This window comes from Panulirus ornatus, chromosome 4, assembly GCF_036320965.1.
Source record: "Panulirus ornatus isolate Po-2019 chromosome 4, ASM3632096v1, whole genome shotgun sequence".
In the NCBI taxonomy this organism is placed as follows: domain Eukaryota; kingdom Metazoa; phylum Arthropoda; class Malacostraca; order Decapoda; family Palinuridae; genus Panulirus; species Panulirus ornatus.
Genome location: NC_092227.1, coordinates 69,643,877 through 69,663,952, shown reverse-complemented (window position 1 = coordinate 69,663,952; position 20,076 = coordinate 69,643,877). Strand labels below are relative to the sequence as shown.

Here is a 20,076-nt window from a genome sequence, read left to right as displayed (position 1 = left end):
TCCTATGAGTCCACGGGGAAAATGAAACACGAGAAGTTCCGAAGTGCACTTTCCTGTAATAATCACATCATCAGGGAAGACACGAGAGAAATATAAGTCAATTGATATACATCGAAGAGACGAAGCTAGGAAGCGTTTAAGTATACTATCCTATTCTTAAGACTCTTCTCTCAGACTGACTACCGTGATAAGGTCTATAGTCCCTAGAAAAAGCGTAGGTATTTCGCCTCACATGCTTGGGAAAGAATAAATGCGCTAACGTCCGGTGAGGAATAGGTATAGCCATTTACAGCACAGAGATGCAGCCGACCAGTCACAGGACACCTTGCATACCGTTCAGGCAAGTTTTGCGCTTCTCGGCCACTCACCGCCTTTGACACATTTTTCACAAGGCAACCACAACAAACCCAGTTTGTACTTGACCTGTGGCCGTGTTGTGTGGAAAGACTGTCGTGGTATATCAACATATCTTAGTAATTTGATATCATAACATTGTGTATAATGAATGATAATAGTGATAACGATGAACCTCGTCTCTCACGAAGCCGTGAGAGGGTGAAGAGTAAGGCTAACTGGATGAAAACAATTGTGATAAGGTAGGCAAAGCCTAGCAGTACGAGAGTGAGACTAGGATTTAAAAACTTATGACACAAGACTGTGGATAGTAATTATTGTGATGATGGATAGAAATGACAAGGTGTTTAGTGGTTGTCATGACAGTGAAAATTAACTTCACTATTAACGATGAACAACGCTTGATCACACGGCTGAGTCATGTCCAGTACGCCAAACCCGTTAACAAGACGGCCATAGTCATTCCCATTAATGAAGATCCGATCGGTAAGTACCCCATAACAAGTTTATTTATTTAAACTAACCAAATAGTAATAATTATAATACAGGTGTATCATATTTGTACCCATTACCATTACTATCATCGTTGTATTACGAAGCTAGTGAAATTAGGGTGTTCACCGTAAGCATCAGTGATAGTGATTCGTGAAGCGTATCATTATATCATCAAAATGTTGACCAGCAGCTGGTGTGACCTTCACCTGGATTCTGCATCAAATGAAAAGGAAAATGACCATAACGGATGCCAAAAACAGTAGTTATTTTTGTAATTTTCGAAATAGCGTAATTTATTACGCGTTCCATTTCCTCAATGCAAATATAATTTTTTGCTTTAAATGAAAAAATATTGATTTTCTTAGTGTCTTCTGCAAACTTATATGAATGACACTAAATTAATATGCATTTTCCAAGAAACATTAATTTTCAATATATTTTCCTTATACTGGCATACGCTACATAGAGTTACGTAGATACACAGACCACAGGTCCCAGCGAGGTCGTCTGGCGGAAGTACAAACGTTTGAAGTTATTAACCTTTGAAAAGAGAAAAAGTAATATTTCGTAGCACATTATAGTAATTCAAGAATCGTTAGACTTTAACTGTATTTTCCGCCAATTTGATATATAGATTTTTTTTATTCAGTTCTCGTAGGGGTGCGTTCGAGTCCCGTCAGTTATGGTAATCGTCATCACTCGCCTCTGCCACCAGAAACGACCAAATTATCAAAGCGTATGGCAGTCAGTGGACGTTTCAGACAGTTTACATTCCTGGGGGGAAGACGGTCTCATTGGCTTGCTAGAATACAAACCTCTTTAGATATAAGCTATCTGACTTGGCATTATATTCTCCGTGCGTACAACACACCTGTCTTTGTTTATTTATTCATTTATTTGTCTTTATTTATTTCGTGTCTTCAGACTCTTTGTTGCCCCGTTTTGTTTCATTGCTATTCATTATTTTTTTCCCTGAAGGCCTGACCTTAGTGAGGACTTGTGTCCATGACTAGAGTGTTTGTCTGATGTATCCCTGGTGTTGCTGGGGCTCTGGGCAAGGGATGGGAGCCCCTTATAGGCTTAATATTGATCATTATAATCAGTAAGCAAGTCGCACTTTAGAGTCTTAACATTGATCAATGTAATCAGTAAGCAAGTCGTCCCTTAGAGGCTTAATATTTAGGATCAGTAAGCAAGTCGAACATTTTCGAGCTCCGTTTCACTGTCTTTTCCATGAAGCTGTAGAGGAAGTATCTCAGCAGAATATAGTAAACATTTTCGGAGGCCCTAAAGTGTAGGGCTCAGGGCAGTTACCCGATATGCCCTCCCCTGGGTGCCACACACCACTGCCTCAGTCATGAAATACGTACTACTTATAGGCTTCCGTAAAGTAGTGTCTTGTGTAGCCGACCACGATCAGCTCACGGGCCCGCCCGGGTTCGTATCCCTCGCGCGGCACACCCAACTCAGGCGTTCGTCTTCCACTCGGGGTTGGTTTGATAGGTAGGTACCTGGCTTAAGCTTGTGTATGTGAGTGTGTGTGTGTGTCTACACATACTTAGAAGTAAAGACATGTTACATATATACATGATTAAGAGACGGGAAATACAGGGGAAAACTCTGCTTGTAACACACAGTAATCACACACACACACACACACACACACACACACACACACACACACTAGCACAAAAGAATATTGACAGTAGTTTAAGGAAAATGATAACAAATACTCAGCTGTCGTTAGCCAAAGGTGAACTGGAGAGGAAGAGGTCAGTCGCCATGATTGGTCAACAAGGAAAACGTAGTGAGATGAAGAAATCCAGCTTTCTTCTCTCAAAGAAAATGTGAGTATTAGGGATGTTCTGGGATGGCTTGGTACAAAGGTATTGCTGCAGTGGTAGAAAAAAATCAAGGGGGAACGGGAGGTACTGTGGCAAGACAGAAGAACAGTCTGTAAAAGTTACATGTTTGTCGAGGAAGAGCAGTGTGGAGGCTGGATGCTCACTTTCCCAATCCCTTCACCTCGCCGATACGGCTCCCACGGCGTCAGCCTTCACCTCGCTAGTACGGTTCCCACGGCGTCAAGTCTGTTGGTAAAAATTCCTCTGTGATCCATCTATGGTCCTCCTCTCTTAAGGAATTTGGCGCATCTCTTGTTGTGGCTCTCGACACTTGTGAAGCATCTGATGCGGTGTAGCGCAAGTCTTTCCTTACTAAACTCCCTTTGGCTTTTCTGCTGCTCTCTGTTCTCTAATACATGTTGCTCTTTACGGTCACTGTCTTATGGTAGTGGTAAATGGTGGTGTTCTTTACGGTCATGCTATTGTCGTATTGGTTAATGGTGTTGTTCTTTACGATCATTCTATTATGGTAGTCGTTGATGGTGTGACATCTCCCTCTTACCTGATCAGAAGTGGTGTTTTCTCTTACTGAACATATTTCCTCTCTCAATTCGAATCTCTGCAACGTCGTGTGACGGGAAAGTTGTAACTTGCTGAAAATTCAGAAGTGCAAAGATTTAATTTCTACCTCTTTCTTTCTAAACCTCACTCGTTTTCTACCAATCAATTTCAAAACATTTCAGTTCAGTCCTGCAATATCATAAATATGTTTGGCATGACAAGTATATTCTCCATTCTGTCCTGGAAACTCCACATGATCAACAATGGAAAGTTAACTTCAAAAACCTAGGGTGCTGCTGTGTATGTGCTGCAGTTATCTTTCTTGTGAGCTGCCTCTTGCCCCAGGATGGAGTGCTGCTCGCATATCAGACGTGGCTGGTCCACTTATCCCTTATTGGAATCAAAAGCCTTCATCCTTACTAACTCTCCTGCCATCACATCCCTTCAACTATCCCTCTCTGTCCACCACATTGTTACTCCCCTGTCTTTCTACTCTCCAGGTGTTACTTCGGCCACTGCTCTCGTGAGCGGTCTGTTTGTGTCCTAGCCTCTGTGACCTGAAGCTGCGGCATACACTTGGCTGCTGCTTCATTTAGCTTTTGTGTTAGAGACCAACCACACGATGATCGACCGTTATGGCACCTTGGCCTTTCCTCGTGAGTCACTTTAATTCTCTTCCGTCTTTCGTATTTCACTCCTTTAACCTTCCCACCTTTACGAGTTTGGTCTACAGAGAAGAGAGGAGCTAGAACGAATCCTTTCTCCATTCATTGTTGTCATGTCTGTAGTCTGTTGTCTTATCTGAGAGGACCGGGAATGGGGCATGATTTTGCCTGTGCCATATCGATTGGTGTTACGAGGTGAGGAAGAGGCGGTGTGGAGATTTCCAATCTTGAAAAAAAAAGCGAAAATACACAGATATAGAACCATCCTCGGCATTACAGAACCAGGAGCTACCTGCAGTATATGGTTCATATGATAAGTATATATGAAGATAACGAGGGATTGCTTAGTTTGGTATGGGACTTCATTTTGATGAACAAATAGATAAGCGTAAGCCAGATAACGAAGGCATGATAACGACTGTCTTATTTCGCTTCTCTTTTAAAGGAGTGAGATTAGAGCATAAGATTGCATCACCTTTGGTTTGTGATCATTTTTTGAAACTGACTTACTTAACCCCACCCCCGTAGGCTGGCAAAGGGTAAGGATGCATACATCCTGAAGGCAGGCTTGATGCTCAGAAACTTGAGACAAAATTCTCAAAAAGGAAACTGAATTGCATAAAGTGTCCTTGAAATGCAGTAACAAGGATGAAGAAGTAAGATAGTAGAAAGGGACGAACTCCCTCGGTGAAACTATATCAAATTCCAGAAGATAAAGATCGAGAATTGATCCTTCAGTCAGTGTAGCATAAGGGGGTTAATGGTTAACAACGTCTTCCAAATTCTCCTAATACTTTGCCGTTCTCTAAGAAGCCTAAGACAAACTGGTACAAAGTTTTGGCAAGAATATCGAGAGATCAGTGTGGATGGCGCGTGACGTAACTACAGGGAGCTACACATGGTAACTCAGACGTCTGGATGTGCACACGAGAACTGTTTGCAGCAACACGTCTGGACACACGAGAGTGAGCGATGGGAAGACAAAGATACACAAAGGAAAAGATGTAGGTTCAAACAGCATTTCATACATTTAGAGGCCAAACCCCTCGATCCAGACAAGTATAAACGCAGAAGTATGAATGTTAAGGTCAAGTGTTTCCTGCAGAGTCCTTGGAATTCCCAGCACTGCCGAACTGAGATTGAAATGTGACTCTAGAATACACTGACATCAAAAGTTTGTCTAGAAAAGTTTGGGAATGGAACTGAATTCGCAGACATTTCATAGATCGCATGGTACACCAACAATGTGTAGACACCACAACCACACCAGGAGGAATGTTGCTTAGGAGCTTGCTCGAAGTGGGGTAGCCATCAGTGGAATAGATGATAAGAAACATATGTTAACGCATCTTTAAGAAAACAGGTGGCGAGTATAGCCACCAGACCACATGTGATGTGTCAGCCGGTGTTATGGTAGACGTGGCAAGTACAGTTACAAGGCCACAGGGAACCGTGAAGTTGACATATAATTTTGCCTTGGAGTAAATAATGGAAGTCTTCAAGTAAACATAAATGACGCTTATGTGACTCACACTGCAGTATGGATCAACAGCTTGGCCACCTTACTTGAGGCAACACATACAGCTGCTGGAGAATGTGTCAGGACTGATGCTAGAATTAAGAAGAATGAGTTGCGAAGTAGAGGATGAAACTCTTTGATCTACCCACACTAGAGGCAGTGATGATAGTAGAAGACACGATGGCCATCTAGAGATTTCTTAAGGCCACAATAACACTGACCAATTCTTTGAGATTCGCTGTAACTACAAAATCAGAGGTCAGGATGGGAAGCTGGGTCAGAGAAGGTGTGGGGAAGAAAGTGTAGATGTATTTCTGCAACGACAAAGGGACAGATGGATAGATATCTATAATAAGCTAAGTTTAGAGACTGCGTGTGCTCACTGGTTAAGAGGTCGGGTTCCACAGGTGTAGAGTTCAACGAGGTGATCATGATTAGTTTATCACGCGCGCAAATACACATGCTCTCTCTCTCTCTCTCTCTCTCTCTCTCTCTCTCTCTCTCTCTCTCTCTCTCTCTCTCTCTCTCTCTCTCTCTCTCTCACCGCAGACAGTTGCTGAAACCCTCGATGGCGAACTTGGTGAGTGTGTACGGCGCCATCATCTCACGGCCCATGCTGCCCGCCACGCTCGGACATGTTCACCACTCGACCTGTAAGAGACCAGCAGTCGACCATTCAGGTGGGACAGAGGGAAGACGGGACAGGAAAGGGACGGAAGGGAGTGGGACTAGGTAGTAAAGCCCGATGAGAGAGGAAGCATGAGGTGAGGCAGGAGAGGGAGGATCCAGGTGGTGGGATTAGAGGTAGGTAATGAGGGAGGGGAAAGATGGTCAGTTGGTGAGGCATTACAGTGTCAGAAGCATGTATCATCAGGATTTCGTCATAAGAGAGATTACGAAATAGAAGTATTGTTTTCTAAAGTTTAAAGTCCCTGAGTGACTCATACCATCAAGGTATTACGTTCGATGTTAGAGAGACACTGAAAACATCTGCTGCCCTTCCAAAAGGATTACTGATGTCCTGGATGGTTGTATTTCCCTGATGTCCTGGACGGTTGTATTTCCCTGATGTTTCCAAAGCTTTTTAAATATGATTTTCGAATGAGGGAGTTATCTGTAGTGACAAGTGGGTGAAAGGTACCAGGACAAATTTTAAGAAAGAGCCAAGAATTTATTCTCAAATACCTTCGACAACGTCTTCTTCAGGTCAGGGATGAGACATCCTGGCAGACCCACCGTCTTAGCCGTAAAACTGTTAGATCAATCAATTGGACGCTGAGAAGAATCGTTACCTTGACTGGTCCGATCCTAGCACTCGCCTGCTGCAAACTAGACAACCATAGAGCATCGTTTCTGCCGCCGCTTTTGCCCAAGGATGTATGATTTCCTAGTGAAGAAGATGTCAAAACGACAAGAATAAATTCCTGGCTCTTGCTTTCATTAAGCGTAACTTCGGCCCAGTTCCTACAAGGTATGGAAACTGATAGAGAATGACAAGCAGTCTCAGTTCTCACTGAAGAATGGATTAATACAAAGGGATGTGCTGAGTCTCATCTTCTTTGCCGCCGACATAGATTTGTTCCTTGAAGGATGTAGACCTCACTGTATGGCTGTCACGTGTGTAACACGTCTACCAGCGTGGCTAAGACAGCTGATGGTTTGGTTTTTTCTGTCGTCTATCAAAGGTGTCATGAGGAAAATGTTTGGCATTAACGTACCGGCGTCACCTGCAGTTAAACTAACCAAACAATTGAAGCGATGAAAGGACAAGTCGTGTTGTAGACTAAGTGAGGCAAAGAAGAGATGAGGACACATGAATGACTCACGGGAGTTCTCTCATGATGACTAGGTAACTCGCCACACGGGACCAATAACCACCGCCCTGGCCCGCCGGCCCGCCGGACCTTATCTGCTGGCTCACAAGACAGTGGCTAAACAGTATTCAAGTAAGCCGTTGCAGTGTGCCATATATACAATTCCTGATAGCTTTATGGAATGTGATCCTTACCAAACATAACGTAATCCAGTCATAAATGTCTTTAGTAGTTACGCAGTGACGTGGCTTCAAGGCTCAGGACACTCTTCACTCCCTGGTATTGGCAACATTGTTGGCAAGCGAGAGGGCTCAGCTGAGAGGTTGGTCCCACAGGTTATCACTCAAGTGATACTTGACAGAAGAGATTAGACAGTCCTCCATATTGATCACTGTAGTATGTACGAGGGAGAGGACAGAGTGGAAGAAGAGGGGAAAAGGGAAGAATACAAAATCAGGCTGATGTAAAGTGTGGAGAGAAGACAGAGTGAAGAGACAGAACACAAGGTGAGAAGCAGGAGACAGAGACTCACCCCTGGCTCGACGGAGAAGCGGCAGGAAGCTCTTGGTGGCCGAGATGAGGCCGAACACGTTGATTTCCGTCACTTGTCTGAAGGTGTCCAACGACACCCACTCCACCTCCCCGAAGGCAGAGACTCCTGCGTTGTTCACCAGCCCCCACAGCACTTCTGCGGCACAGAGAAATAGCGTCAACATTCACCACTTCTGAACATCTGTGGAGGATATGGTGAATCCTAGTCTTCTACCTTTTTTGGGTAGATGGTCAGTGCTTGTGTTCACCATCCTCTCCTTTCAGTGTGTCTGTAAGAGAAAGGGTTATTCCCGTTGTCCACTATTCCTTGTCAGTTCGGAAGAAAACAGGTGGTCCTATCGTTGACTAGGACCTCTACTCTCAATACCTCTGTTGGTGAGATGGTTACTCCCACTCATCACCCTTCCCCCTCCCACAAAGATGTAGCTCTGCTAGGACAACGGTTTGAGTCAGCATCATCCTCACCCCCAACCCCCTCCCACAAACCTCACAATCCCCCTCCCACAACCCTCACAACCTCAAGCGACCCTCAGGGGACGATAATCATTCCCACTATTCATGACCCACTTACGTACCTCTGCCACACCACCACTCCCAGCACGTCTCTCGTACTCTCAACATTCACCAGCTATCCTCTACCCTCTCTACCGTAGGTCTGTGCATAACGATAAGCAGACCTAGTGTTCATCAGCCCATGGTCTGCCTGTGGGAAGTAGCTCCCAAAGTTCCGCTCTGATGAAGGCGGTCACTACAGTCCACCACTTCACCAGGTCACATACCATACCGCTCAGGAGCAAATAGAAATCATTGTCTCTGTCACTTCACAGGTGTTCTCCAGCTCCGGGAACACCTGTAAGAGAGTTCTTCAATGTTCATTCACATTCCCTGGTGCAGCATCACATCTTCGGAGTTGATCCTAACAGATTATATCATACTGTGTTCATCATACAAGTTTCATTCTTAGGGGAGATGGTCTTTCATAGTGTTCATCAGTGTTCAGTGGCTACTGCAGCATATATTTAGGGAGGATGGATAGTGTCTGTATTTTCATTTTTGTTTTTCGTTGGTCCCAGCATTACCTCCGAGGCGGAGATGGTCAGTCTGGCACCGATAACTAGTGAGTGTTGACCTACCTCCATAATCCCTCTATAAAGGGACGAGTATCAGGCATTTGACAATGACGGGTGTGTAAAGACGTACGGAGGAGTTACTGGTGTTATTGAAGACTGAGGGCATCTCCGACAACTTCTGTCACTCTACCTTTCCTTCACTTTTCCGTTCTGACGGTACTATTGCTGTCTCTCACGTAGACAAAGCAACTCTCTTTGGTTCCTGTTTCTCCTCTAACTCTATCTTGGATGGCCCAAACATTCCTTCACCCCCTGATGCTCCTCTTACTAATCCTATGCCTTTTCCCGTGATCTCGTTTCGTCCTGTTCATCCCCGTGTACTAAAAGAGTGTGTCTTGGAACTTGCACCTGAGTTTGCTCATCTGTTCAGTTTCAGTTTAAAAATCAAAACTTTTGCTTCTCCTTGGAAGCATGCATTGACACATCCTATCCCTAAAAATGATGATTGTTCTGACTCCTCTAACTATCGTCCTGTTGCTTTGACATCTGCCATTTCCAAAGTCTTTGAACATCTCAACTCCCATATCCTTAGACACCTTGAGACTCACAGTCTTCTCTCTGATCACCAGTATGGCTTTCGTAGGGCGAGATCCAATAGTGATACTCTTTCCTATCTAGCTAATGTCTGTTCATCATCCCTGAGAAATTTGGGGAGACTTGTGTAGTTGCCCTTGACATATCGAAAGCTTTTGACAGGGTGTGGCATCATCTGTAAACTCCCCTCATTTGGCTTCCCTTCGTCACTTTGCTCCTTCATATCTAGCTTTTCATCTGGCCGATCTGTCTCTGTTGTTAATGGATCAGCTTCCCCCCATTTCTCCAACAACAGCGTTGTCTCTCAAGGTTTTGTCCTGTCCCCTACACTCTTCTCTCTTTTTTTTTTTCAATGATTTCATCTCCACCACAAATAGTCAAATGCATTCATACGTAGACGACTCTACACTGCATTTATCAACATCCATCATCTCTGCTCCTTCTTCTCTCACTTGATTTGCCTCTCGTCTTGACACAGCTTCCTCAATAAACTCGGACAAGATAATTCAGTGGGGTAGACGAAATCTAGCTAAATTTAATGCCTCCAAGACCCAGTTTCTACTCATCTTTTTATCAAAAACTCCTCACAACTCTCTCCTTTGACGGTTCTGTAATTCCACCTCTTAACTCATTGACCATACTTGTTATTACTGTAACATTCACTCTTTCTTGGATACCCCACATTACGGGAATAGCTAATTCTGCCTTTAAGAGCCTGGGAGTCCCGTTTAGATGTCGAAATTTGTTTTCTTTCGTACGGTTGCTCCGTTTATACAAAAAAATTGGGCCGTCCTTGAATGAAGTGCTGCTCTCACATCTGGGGTGGTTCTATCTGTACATCCTTACTTGACAGAGTTGAGTCGAAAGCGGTCCGACTTATAAAGTGTTCCAGGCTAACTTCCTGCTACGCAATGTTGGTTCACCTTCCCTCTTCTTAGATATTACCTTTGGTTTCTGCTCCCGAGAGCTTGCTGCTTGTGTGCCCCCACCACTAGCTAGATCACACAGTGCCCGGCAAGCTGCTGCTTCACATGATTATCGTGTGGACATCAGCAACTCAAGGGTGCTTCTTTCCCTACACGTCAAAGCATTTGGAACTCTCTACCTTCTCATGTCTTTCCCAATAACCATAACTTGGCACATTCTAAAAGACAGGTTTTTTCACGTCCTCCAGAATTCGTAATTACTTCTCCCTTTTCATAATTCTTTATATTTTAATTAAGGCCCAGCCTTGATGTAGATTTCTGTCCGTGACTGGAGCCTTCAATATAATAGATGAATAAACTATTTCTCAAAGAAATTCCACTGGTACGTATCGATTACGTTTCCCTTGTCAAATATAATAGTCACGAAAATTGCCAAGTGATTTACCGCTTTATTTGATACTATTTAACAAGAATTAATGCGCCGTGAAGCATGAAAATCAGGGAATATTACACAATATGAAAATTTCTTCACATCCGTACCTCCGTCTGGTAGAAGGTGTTTGACGTGCTGGACCGCCTTGTCCAGCTGGTCCTGGTTGGTGACGTCCATCTGCAGGACGTGGAGGCGGCTGGAGCCCTCCTGTCGCAGATGATCCGCGCCCTCACCATCAGCCTTCAGGCATCCTGCAAACACCCGGAAGCCCTGCGGGAGGACAGTGAGTATAGAAAGATGGAAAAATTCATGTCTAGGTCAACTTGGTGCTTCATGGTACACCCAGCTTGCTCATGTGTAGTAAGGAGTGAACCACTGTCATGTTCCAGTGTTCCCATTGTTCTGATGATTGTTATGTTCCAGTGTTCCTACTGTTCTGATGATTGTTATGTTCCAGTGTTCCTACTGTTCTGATGATTGTTATGTTCCAGTGTTCCTACTGTTCTGATGATTGTCATGTTCCAGTGTTCCCATTGTTCTGATGATTGTTATGTTCCAGTGTTCCTACTGTTCTGATGATTGTTATGTTCCAGTGTTCCTACTGTTCTGATGATTGTTATGTTCCAGTGTTCCTACTGTTCTGATGATTGTTATGTTCCAGTGTTCCCACTGTTCTGATGATTGTTATGTTCCAGTGTTCCTACTGTTCTGATGATTGTTATGTTCCAGTGTTCCTACTGTTCTGATGATTGTCATGTTCCAGTGTTCCCACTGTTCTGATGATTGTTATGTTCCAGTGTTCCTACTGTTCTGATGATTGTCATGTTCCAGTGTTCCCATTGTTCTGATGATTGTTATGTTCCAGTGTTCCTACTGTTCTGATGATTGTTATGTTCCAGTGTTCCTACTGTTCTGATGATTGTTATGTTCCAGTGTTCCCACTGTTCTGATGATTGTTATGTTCCAGTGTTCCTACTGTTCTGATGATTGTTATGTTCCAGTGTTCCTACTGTTCTGATGATTGTTATGTTCCAGTGTTCCTACTGTTCTGATGATTGTTATGTTCCAGTGTTCCCACTGTTCTGATGATTGTTATGTTCCAGTGTTCCTACTGTTCTGATGATTGTTATGTTCCAGTGTTCCCACTGTTCTGATGATTGTTATGTTCCAGTGTTCCTACTGTTCTGATGATTGTTATGTTCCAGTGTTCCTACTGTTCTGATGATTGTTATGTTCCAGTGTTCCCATTGTTCTGATGATTGTTATGTTCCAGTGTTCCCACTGTTCTGATGATTGTTATGTTCCAGTGTTCCTACTGTTCTGATGATTGTTATGTTCCAGTGTTCCCATTGTTCTGATGATTGTTATGTTCCAGTGTTCCTACTGTTCTGATGATTGTTATGTTCCAGTGTTCCTACTGTTCTGATGATTGTTATGTTCCAGTGTTCCTACTGTTCTGATGATTGTTATGTTCCAGTGTTCCCATTGTTCTGATGATTGTTATGTTCCAGTGTTCCCACTGTTCTGATGATTGTTATGTTCCAGTGTTCCTACTGTTCTGATGATTGTTATGTTCCAGTGTTCCCATTGTTCTGGTGATTGTTATGTTCCAGTGTTCCTACTGTTCTGATGATTGTTATGTTCCAGTGTTCCCATTGTTCTGATGATTGTTATGTTCCAGTGTTCCTACTGTTCTGATGATTGTTATGTTCCAGTGTTCCCATTGTTCTGATGATTGTTATGTTCCAGTGTTCCCATTGTTCTGATGATTGTTATGTTCCAGTGTTCCCACTGTTCTGATGATTGTTATGTTCCAGTGTTCCTACTGTTCTGATGATTGTTATGTTCCAGTGTTCTCACTGTTCTGATGATTGTTATGTTCCAGTGTTCCAATTGTTCTGATGATTGTTATGTTCCAGTGTTCCCATTGTTCTGATGATTGTTATGTTCCAGTGTTCCCACTGTTCTGATGATTGTTATGTTCCAGTGTTCCTACTGTTCTGATGATTGTTATGTTCCAGTGTTCCCATTGTTCTGATGATTGTTATGTTCCAGTGTTCCTACTGTTCTGATGATTGTTATGTTCCAGTGTTCCCATTGTTCTGATGATTGTTATGTTCCAGTGTTCCCATTGTTCTGGTGATTGTTATGTTCCAGTGTTCCCATTGTTCTGATGATTGTTATGTTCCAGTGTTCCCATTGTTCTGGTGATTGTTATGTTCCAGTGTTCCCATTGTTCTGGTGAATTGTTATGTTCCAGTGTTCCCATTGTTCTGGAGATTGTTATGTTCCAGTGTTCCATTGTTCTGATGATTGTTATGTTCAGTGTTCCCATTGTTCTGGTGATTGTTATGTTCCAGTGTTCCCATTGTTCTGGTGATTGTTATGTTCCAGTGTTCCCATTGTTCTGATGATTGTTATGTTCCAGTGTTCCCATTGTTCTGGATGATTGTTATGTTCCAGTGTTCCTCCAGTGTTCCCATTGTTCTGATGATTGTTATGTTCCAGTGTTCCCATTGTTCTGATGATTGTTATGTTCCAGTGTTCCCATTGTTCTGGTGATTGTTATGTTCCAGTGTTCCCATTGTTCTGGTGATTGTTATGTTCCAGTGTTCCCATTGTTCTGATGATTGTTATGTTCCAGTGTTCCTATTGTTCTGATGATTGTTATGTTCCAGTGTTCCCACTGTTCTGATGATTGTTATGTTCCAGTGTTCCCACTGTTCTGATGATTGTTATGTTCCAGTGTTCCATGTCTGATGATTGTTATGTCCAGTGTTCCATTGTTCTGATGATTGTTATGTTCCAGTGTTCCTACTGTTCTGATGATTGTTATGTTCCAGTGTTCCTACTGTTCTGATGATTGTTATGTTCCAGTGTTCCCACTGTTCTGATGATTGTTATGTTCCAGTGTTCCCATTGTTCTGATGATTGTTATGTTCCAGTGTTCCCATTGTTCTGATGATTGTTATGTTCCAGTGTTCCCACTGTTCTGATGATTGTTATGTTCCAGTGTTCCCACTGTTCTGATGATTGTTATGTTCCAGTGTTCCTACTGTTCTGATGATTGTTATGTTCCAGTGTTCCCATTGTTCTGATGATTGTTATGTTCCAGTGTTCCCACTGTTCTGATGATTGTTATGTTCCAGTGTTCCTACTGTTCTGATGATTGTTATGTTCCAGTGTTCCTACTGTTCTGATGATTGTTATGTTCCAGTGTTCCCATTGTTCTGATGATTGTTATGTTCCAGTGTTCCTACTGTTCTGATGATTGTTATGTTCCAGTGTTCCTACTGTTCTGATGATTGTTATGTTCCAGTGTTCCTACTGTTCTGATGATTGTTATGTTCCAGTGTTCCCATTGTTCTGATGATTGTTATGTTCCAGTGTTCCCATTGTTCTGATGATTGTTATGTTCCAGTGTTCCTACTGTTCTGATGATTGTTATGTTCCAGTGTTCCCATTGTTCTGATGATTGTTATGTTCCAGTGTTCCCATTGTTCTGATGATTGTTATGTTCCAGTGTTCCTACTGTTCTGATGATTGTTATGTTCCAGTGTTCCCATTGTTCTGATGATTGTTATGTTCCAGTGTTCCCACTGTTCTGATGATTGTTATGTTCCAGTGTTCCTACTGTTCTGATGATTGTTATGTTCCAGTGTTCCCATTGTTCTGACGATTGTTATGTTCCAGTGTTCCCACTGTTCTGATGATTGTTATGTTCCAGTGTTCCCATTGTTCTGATGATTGTTATGTTCCAGTGTTCCCATTGTTCTGATGATTGTTATGTTCCAGTGTTCCCATTGTTCTGATGATTGTTATGTTCCAGTGTTCCCATTGTTCTGATGATTGTTATGTTCCAGTGTTCCCGCTGTTCTGGTGATTGTTATGTTCCAATGTTCCCACTGTTCTGATGATTGTTATGTTCCAGTGTTCCCACTGTTCTGATGTTCTGATGAACGGAGGAAAGTCTTGACATGCAGTGACCCTCTCGACTCTGGTTCTTCTGTGCATTGCAGACGACCCTTTTCACAGTTCACATTACCATATTGATTACGTAGTTACACATTACTAGTAACATATGTACTAACACTGTATCAACATTTTGTAATTACACAGTAATTGTAAGAGTGATTACTTAACATGAATATATCGTTGACTTCTTAGATGTTTGCAAGTGTCCAGTGTTTCGCTTTAACTTGTAAGTTCTGTGTTCAGGTCCTTAGAACTTCACTCAGTTTAAGTGTTCCATGAACAAGAGATGACCAGTTCATGAGTTCCCTCACTGCCGGACGACTTGGTCATGGCGATCGCATCGTGAGCTCGTCTTCGGCAAAATATCTGACACCCGTGAATTCCAGAGGTGTTACCGGACTCCGCCTGTCTGTGGTTACACCGCGAGTGAAGAACGTTCACCTTCGGCGAGGCTGTAATGCTATCACCTGACGGATGGGAGAACAGTCTCGTCCAGTAACAATTCACACTCCAAAGGAATTCATCACTTCCCTGCAACTGATTGTAGCGCTGCCTTGAAGCTGCAAGAGGGCCATAGGAATGATCCTAGGGTCGTATGATTAGTAATTTCCTCCTTGAGCACGACGATACGACTCATGGCTGTGATGACGTCATCTGTGACCTGACCAGGAGGGGTCATGCCGAAGAGTCGTACTGATGTGTTCACGGGTCGTACTGATGTGTTCATGGGTCGTGCTGATGTGTTCATGGGTCGTGCTGATGTGTTCATGGGTCGTACTGATGTGTTCATGGGTCGTGCTGATGTGTTCACGGGTCGTGCTGATGTGTTCATGGGTCGTGCTGATGTGTTCATGGGTCGTGCTGATGTGTTCACGGGTCGTGCTGATGTGTTCATGGGTCGTGCTGATGTGTTCATGGGTCGTGCTGATGTGTTCACGGGTAGTACCGTACTGATGTGTTCACGGGTAGTACTGATGTGTTCACGGGTCGTGCTGATGTGTTCATGGGTCGTGCTGATGTGTTCATGGTTGTACTGATGTGTTCACGGGTAGTACCGTACTGATGTGTTCACGGGTAGTACTGATATGTTCGCGGGTCGTACTGATGTGTTCATGGGTCGTACTGATGTGTTCACGGGTCGTGCTGATGTGTTCATGGGTCGTGCTGATGTGTTCATGGGTCGTACTGATGTGTTCACGGGTAGTACCGTACTGATGTGTTCACGGGTAGTACTGATGTGTTCACGGGTCGTGCTGATGTGTTCATGGGTCGTACTGATGTGTTCATGGGTCGCACTGATGTGTTCACGGGTAGTACCGTACTGATGTGTTCACGGGTAGTACAGATATGTTCGCGGGTCGTACTGATGTGTTCATGGGTCGTACTGATGTCTTCATGGGTCGTACTGATGTGTTCACGGGTAGTACCGTACTGATGTGTTCACGGGTAGTACTGATATGTTCGCGGGTCGTACTGATGTGTTCATGGGTCGTACTGATATGCTCACGGGTCGTACTGATGTGTTCATGGGTCGTGCTGATGTGTTCATGGGTCGTACTGATGTGTTCACGGGTAATACTGGTGTGTTCACGGGTCGTGCTGATGTGTTCATGGGTCGTACTGATGTGTTCACGGGACTTAATGATGTGTTCAAGGGTCGCAGTGTTGTACTTAAAGGTTGTATTTATGTGCCTATGGGTCGTAATGTCGTGCTTGAAGGGGCTTCGTTCGTAGAGCTTCAAAATGGCGGACAGAAGAGTGAAAGACATGACCTGTTTCATTTCTTCCTTCCTGATAAGCAAACAGCTGGGACACGCATGACCTAGGATGAGGTACGTACAGGGTAGAGGCGCTGATGTGGGCGCAGGTGTGTGTGTGTGTGTGTGTGTGTGTGTGTGTGTGAGAGAGAGAGAGAGAGAGAGATAGATAGATAGATAGAGAGAGAGAGAGAGAGAGAGAGAGAGAGAGAGAGAGAGAGAGAGAGAGAGAGAGAGAGAGACTCACCAGTTGGTCCAGGTTCAGGGCGAGGGCGTGGCCGAACCCTGAGTCGCAACCCGTCACCACCACCGCCTTCCCCGATGACGACACCTGCCGGAACATCTTCCCTTAGTATGATGCTGCTGGTCTTGCATTAGTGGGTCCTACTGGTATTGCCTCAGTGAGGCCTCACAAGTCTTGTCTCAGTAAGACTCTACAGGTCTTGCATCAGTAAGGTCCTATAGGTCTTGGATCAGTAAGGTCGTACAGGTCTTGCATCAGTAAGGTCCTACAGGTCTTGCATCAGTAAGGTCCTACAGGTCTTGCATCAGTAAGGTCCTACAGGTCTTGGATCAGTAAGGTCGTACAGGTCTTGGATCAGTAAGGTCGTACAGGTCTTGCATCAGTAAGGTCCTACAGGTCTTGGATCAGTAAGGTCCTACAGGTCTTGCATCAGTAAGGTCCTACAGGTCTTGCATCAGTAAGGTCCTACAGGTCTTGCATCAGTAAGGTCCTACAGGTCTTGCATCATAAGATTCTACAGGTCTTGCATCATAAGATTCTCCAGGTCTTGCATCAGTAAGGTCCTACAGGTCTTGCATCAGTAAGGTCCTACAGGTCTTGCATCAGTAAGGTCCTACAGGTCTTGCATCATAAGATTCTCCAGGTCTTGCATCAGTAAGGTCCTACAGGTCTTGCATCAGTAAGGTCCTACAGGTCTTGCATCATAAGATTCTACAGGTATTGTATCAGTAAGGTCCTGCAGGTCTTGCATCAGTAAGGTCCTACAGGTCTTGCATCATAAGATTCTACAGGTATTGTATCAGTAAGGTCCTGCAGGTCTTGCATCAGTAAGGTCCTACAGGTCTTGCATCATAAGATTCTACAGGTCTTGCATCAGTAAGGTCCTGCAGGTCTTGAAGATCAGTAAGGTCTTACAGGTCTTGCATCAGCAAGATTCTACAGGTCTTGCATCAGATATGATCCTACAGGTCATGCATCGGTAACGCCCTGCTGGTCTCTCATCAGTCATGTCCTACAGGTTATGCTTCAGTGAGATCCTACTGGTCCTGCCTCGGTAATATCCCACAGGTCTTGCCTCGCTGGTGTCCTACAAGTCCTGCATCAGTAATATCGTACAGATCCTTGCCTCAGTAAAATCCTACAGGTCTTGCGTCAGTAATGATATCCTACAGGTCTTGCCTCAGTAACATCCTACAGGTCTTGCCTCAGTAATATCCTACAGGTCTTGCTTCATTATATCGTACAGGTCTTGCCTCAGTAAGGTCCAGTAGAACCTGCCTCAGTAAAATCCTACATTAGGACGTAAATGTTTTGAAAAGAACATTCCCCTAACCACTGGTCTTCCCACGTCCTTATGTCACTGTCTGTAATTAGTGTTGACCTGAGCAGCCTGTTGCCAGGTTCATGTCACACACACACACACACACACACACACACACACACACACACACACATACACACTAGCTCAAGAGCTGCTTCGTCAGTGTCTGTTCAGAAATCCGACGACTCTATGATGACGTTCGTGTAGCATTCTCTTCTCTGTAATGAATCCGTCATCTTTCATTTGCGGAGTTACTGTAACAAACACCTGTATCAGGTTTATTCTAGATTCATGCATCGATGTTTGCTGTAAGATAGTCAACATAAGGTTTATAAAGACTGATATGGTTTATCCATGTTTTCGTATCTGTTTATAACACAGACCTCCCCCACTGTTCGTTCTTGTACGGCATATGGGCGATGGATCAAGGCAACATTATTGATCGTTCTGCTGGACGCCTCCGCTACCAACCACTTGGTACTCAATGATATGTTGTATCAGCTCATGTCCTTGTCATATGGAAGATCTCTGTAGTGTTTGTGATGCCCCACTTTTAACGAACTTATCGGTCGTACCGTAAGAGTCGATGGCCAGCAGCTTATCTCAAGAATATACCAACATCTTTAATTCTGATGATAGACGCAACAATCGTTGTAAAGGATTCAAAATGAAGCTTTGGGTTTTAGAAGTAAATGGACATTATAAGGTATTGAATGTTACTACAATTCCTACAAGATTTCGCTGAAACCCATAAACTTTTCGTCTAGATCTTTCACCAACGTTGGTCACTTTCATACTGATGCTTCACCCTGGTACTATATTCTCTTTATGGCAGAATCTGACAACGAAGCATGGCAGCCATTACATTTTCTCTCATCTTTATAACCATGAAAAGAAATGTGTGTGTTGCAAATGTGCCAGGAACCCGGGTAACAAAGCTCAACACATCAACATTATCTCCGCTTGGTTAACAATCACTGTATAACCTTGGCCTAAAATCAACAGAGGTTTGTCTGTGGGCCAGCCTGTCCTCACCCCACGCCACTGTAGCTCCATAGCCGGTTCGTTCATGGGAACACCATAGTTACGACATGAACGGTGATGGTGAACATATAACCACGTAGGCTAGGACGTTGTACATTTCTTCGAAGAGATGAAAAATGCACCCTGACGAAAAGAATATATAATTACTACGTAAATGGTCGACTATGAGTAAGTACGAGATGGAAGGAATGTGATGAAAGACTTAGTGAGCGTCAAGATGTATGTATGGATGAGGCAAACATTTTGCAACTAGAGATCCAGCTACGTAGACGAGAAAATTAGCGTAAAACACACTTCTGTAAGAGTTCTAAGGTGGACACGAATCAGGAAAACTGTTAACGGGTGAGGTCATACACAAGTGCTTTAAGAATATCGTGTGAGTATATGGAAGGACGGTGATTCACATAAAGATAACTTGGGTCATCAATTATTTTCAGCGCCTGACGCACGACACAAGAAAGGCCGAAGGGAACGCGCTGCCTGTGTGTGTGTGAGTCACTCCCTCCCTCCTTGGTGACGTTGCATCACAGCATTTCGAACGACCATCATGAGGACCCTCTTATCCCTGCAGCCCACACTGTGGGGCGACCGAGCACCACATCCGGGCACTCGATGACAGCAACCATGTTGTGACGGAGGGGCAGCAGTAGTGATATATACTGCTGTTTTCCTGAGCAGATTAACGGCGACCTAGTTAATCCAAGTGAATCGAAATGCAGTCAACGGTGCGCCGAGAGAAGAAATATGATGAGATAGGAGGAGGTATGAACATCAGATCACTAACATGAAAGAGAGTTACAGTAAAATTCTGGAAGAGAAAGTTTTCAGCGTTTGTGAAGCACGAAAATGTTTTGGTTGGTGTTCAAAAGAGAACTTTGTCGCATAAGGCTATGAAACCTCCTCTACCT

General features: G+C 43.8%; 1 protein-coding gene across 1 annotated transcript in view; it reads right to left on the bottom strand.

Annotated features, from left to right (window-relative positions):
* Positions 1-20,076, bottom strand: part of LOC139767097 (D-beta-hydroxybutyrate dehydrogenase, mitochondrial-like) — a 52,071-nt gene that overhangs the window by 8,096 nt on the left and 23,899 nt on the right. The window contains 5 exon segments of the mRNA XM_071696081.1: positions 5,983-6,068; positions 6,070-6,089; positions 7,785-7,940; positions 10,935-11,097; positions 16,807-16,890. Coding sequence (XP_071552182.1) covers positions 5,983-6,068; positions 6,070-6,089; positions 7,785-7,940; positions 10,935-11,097; positions 16,807-16,890 — 509 coding nt within the window.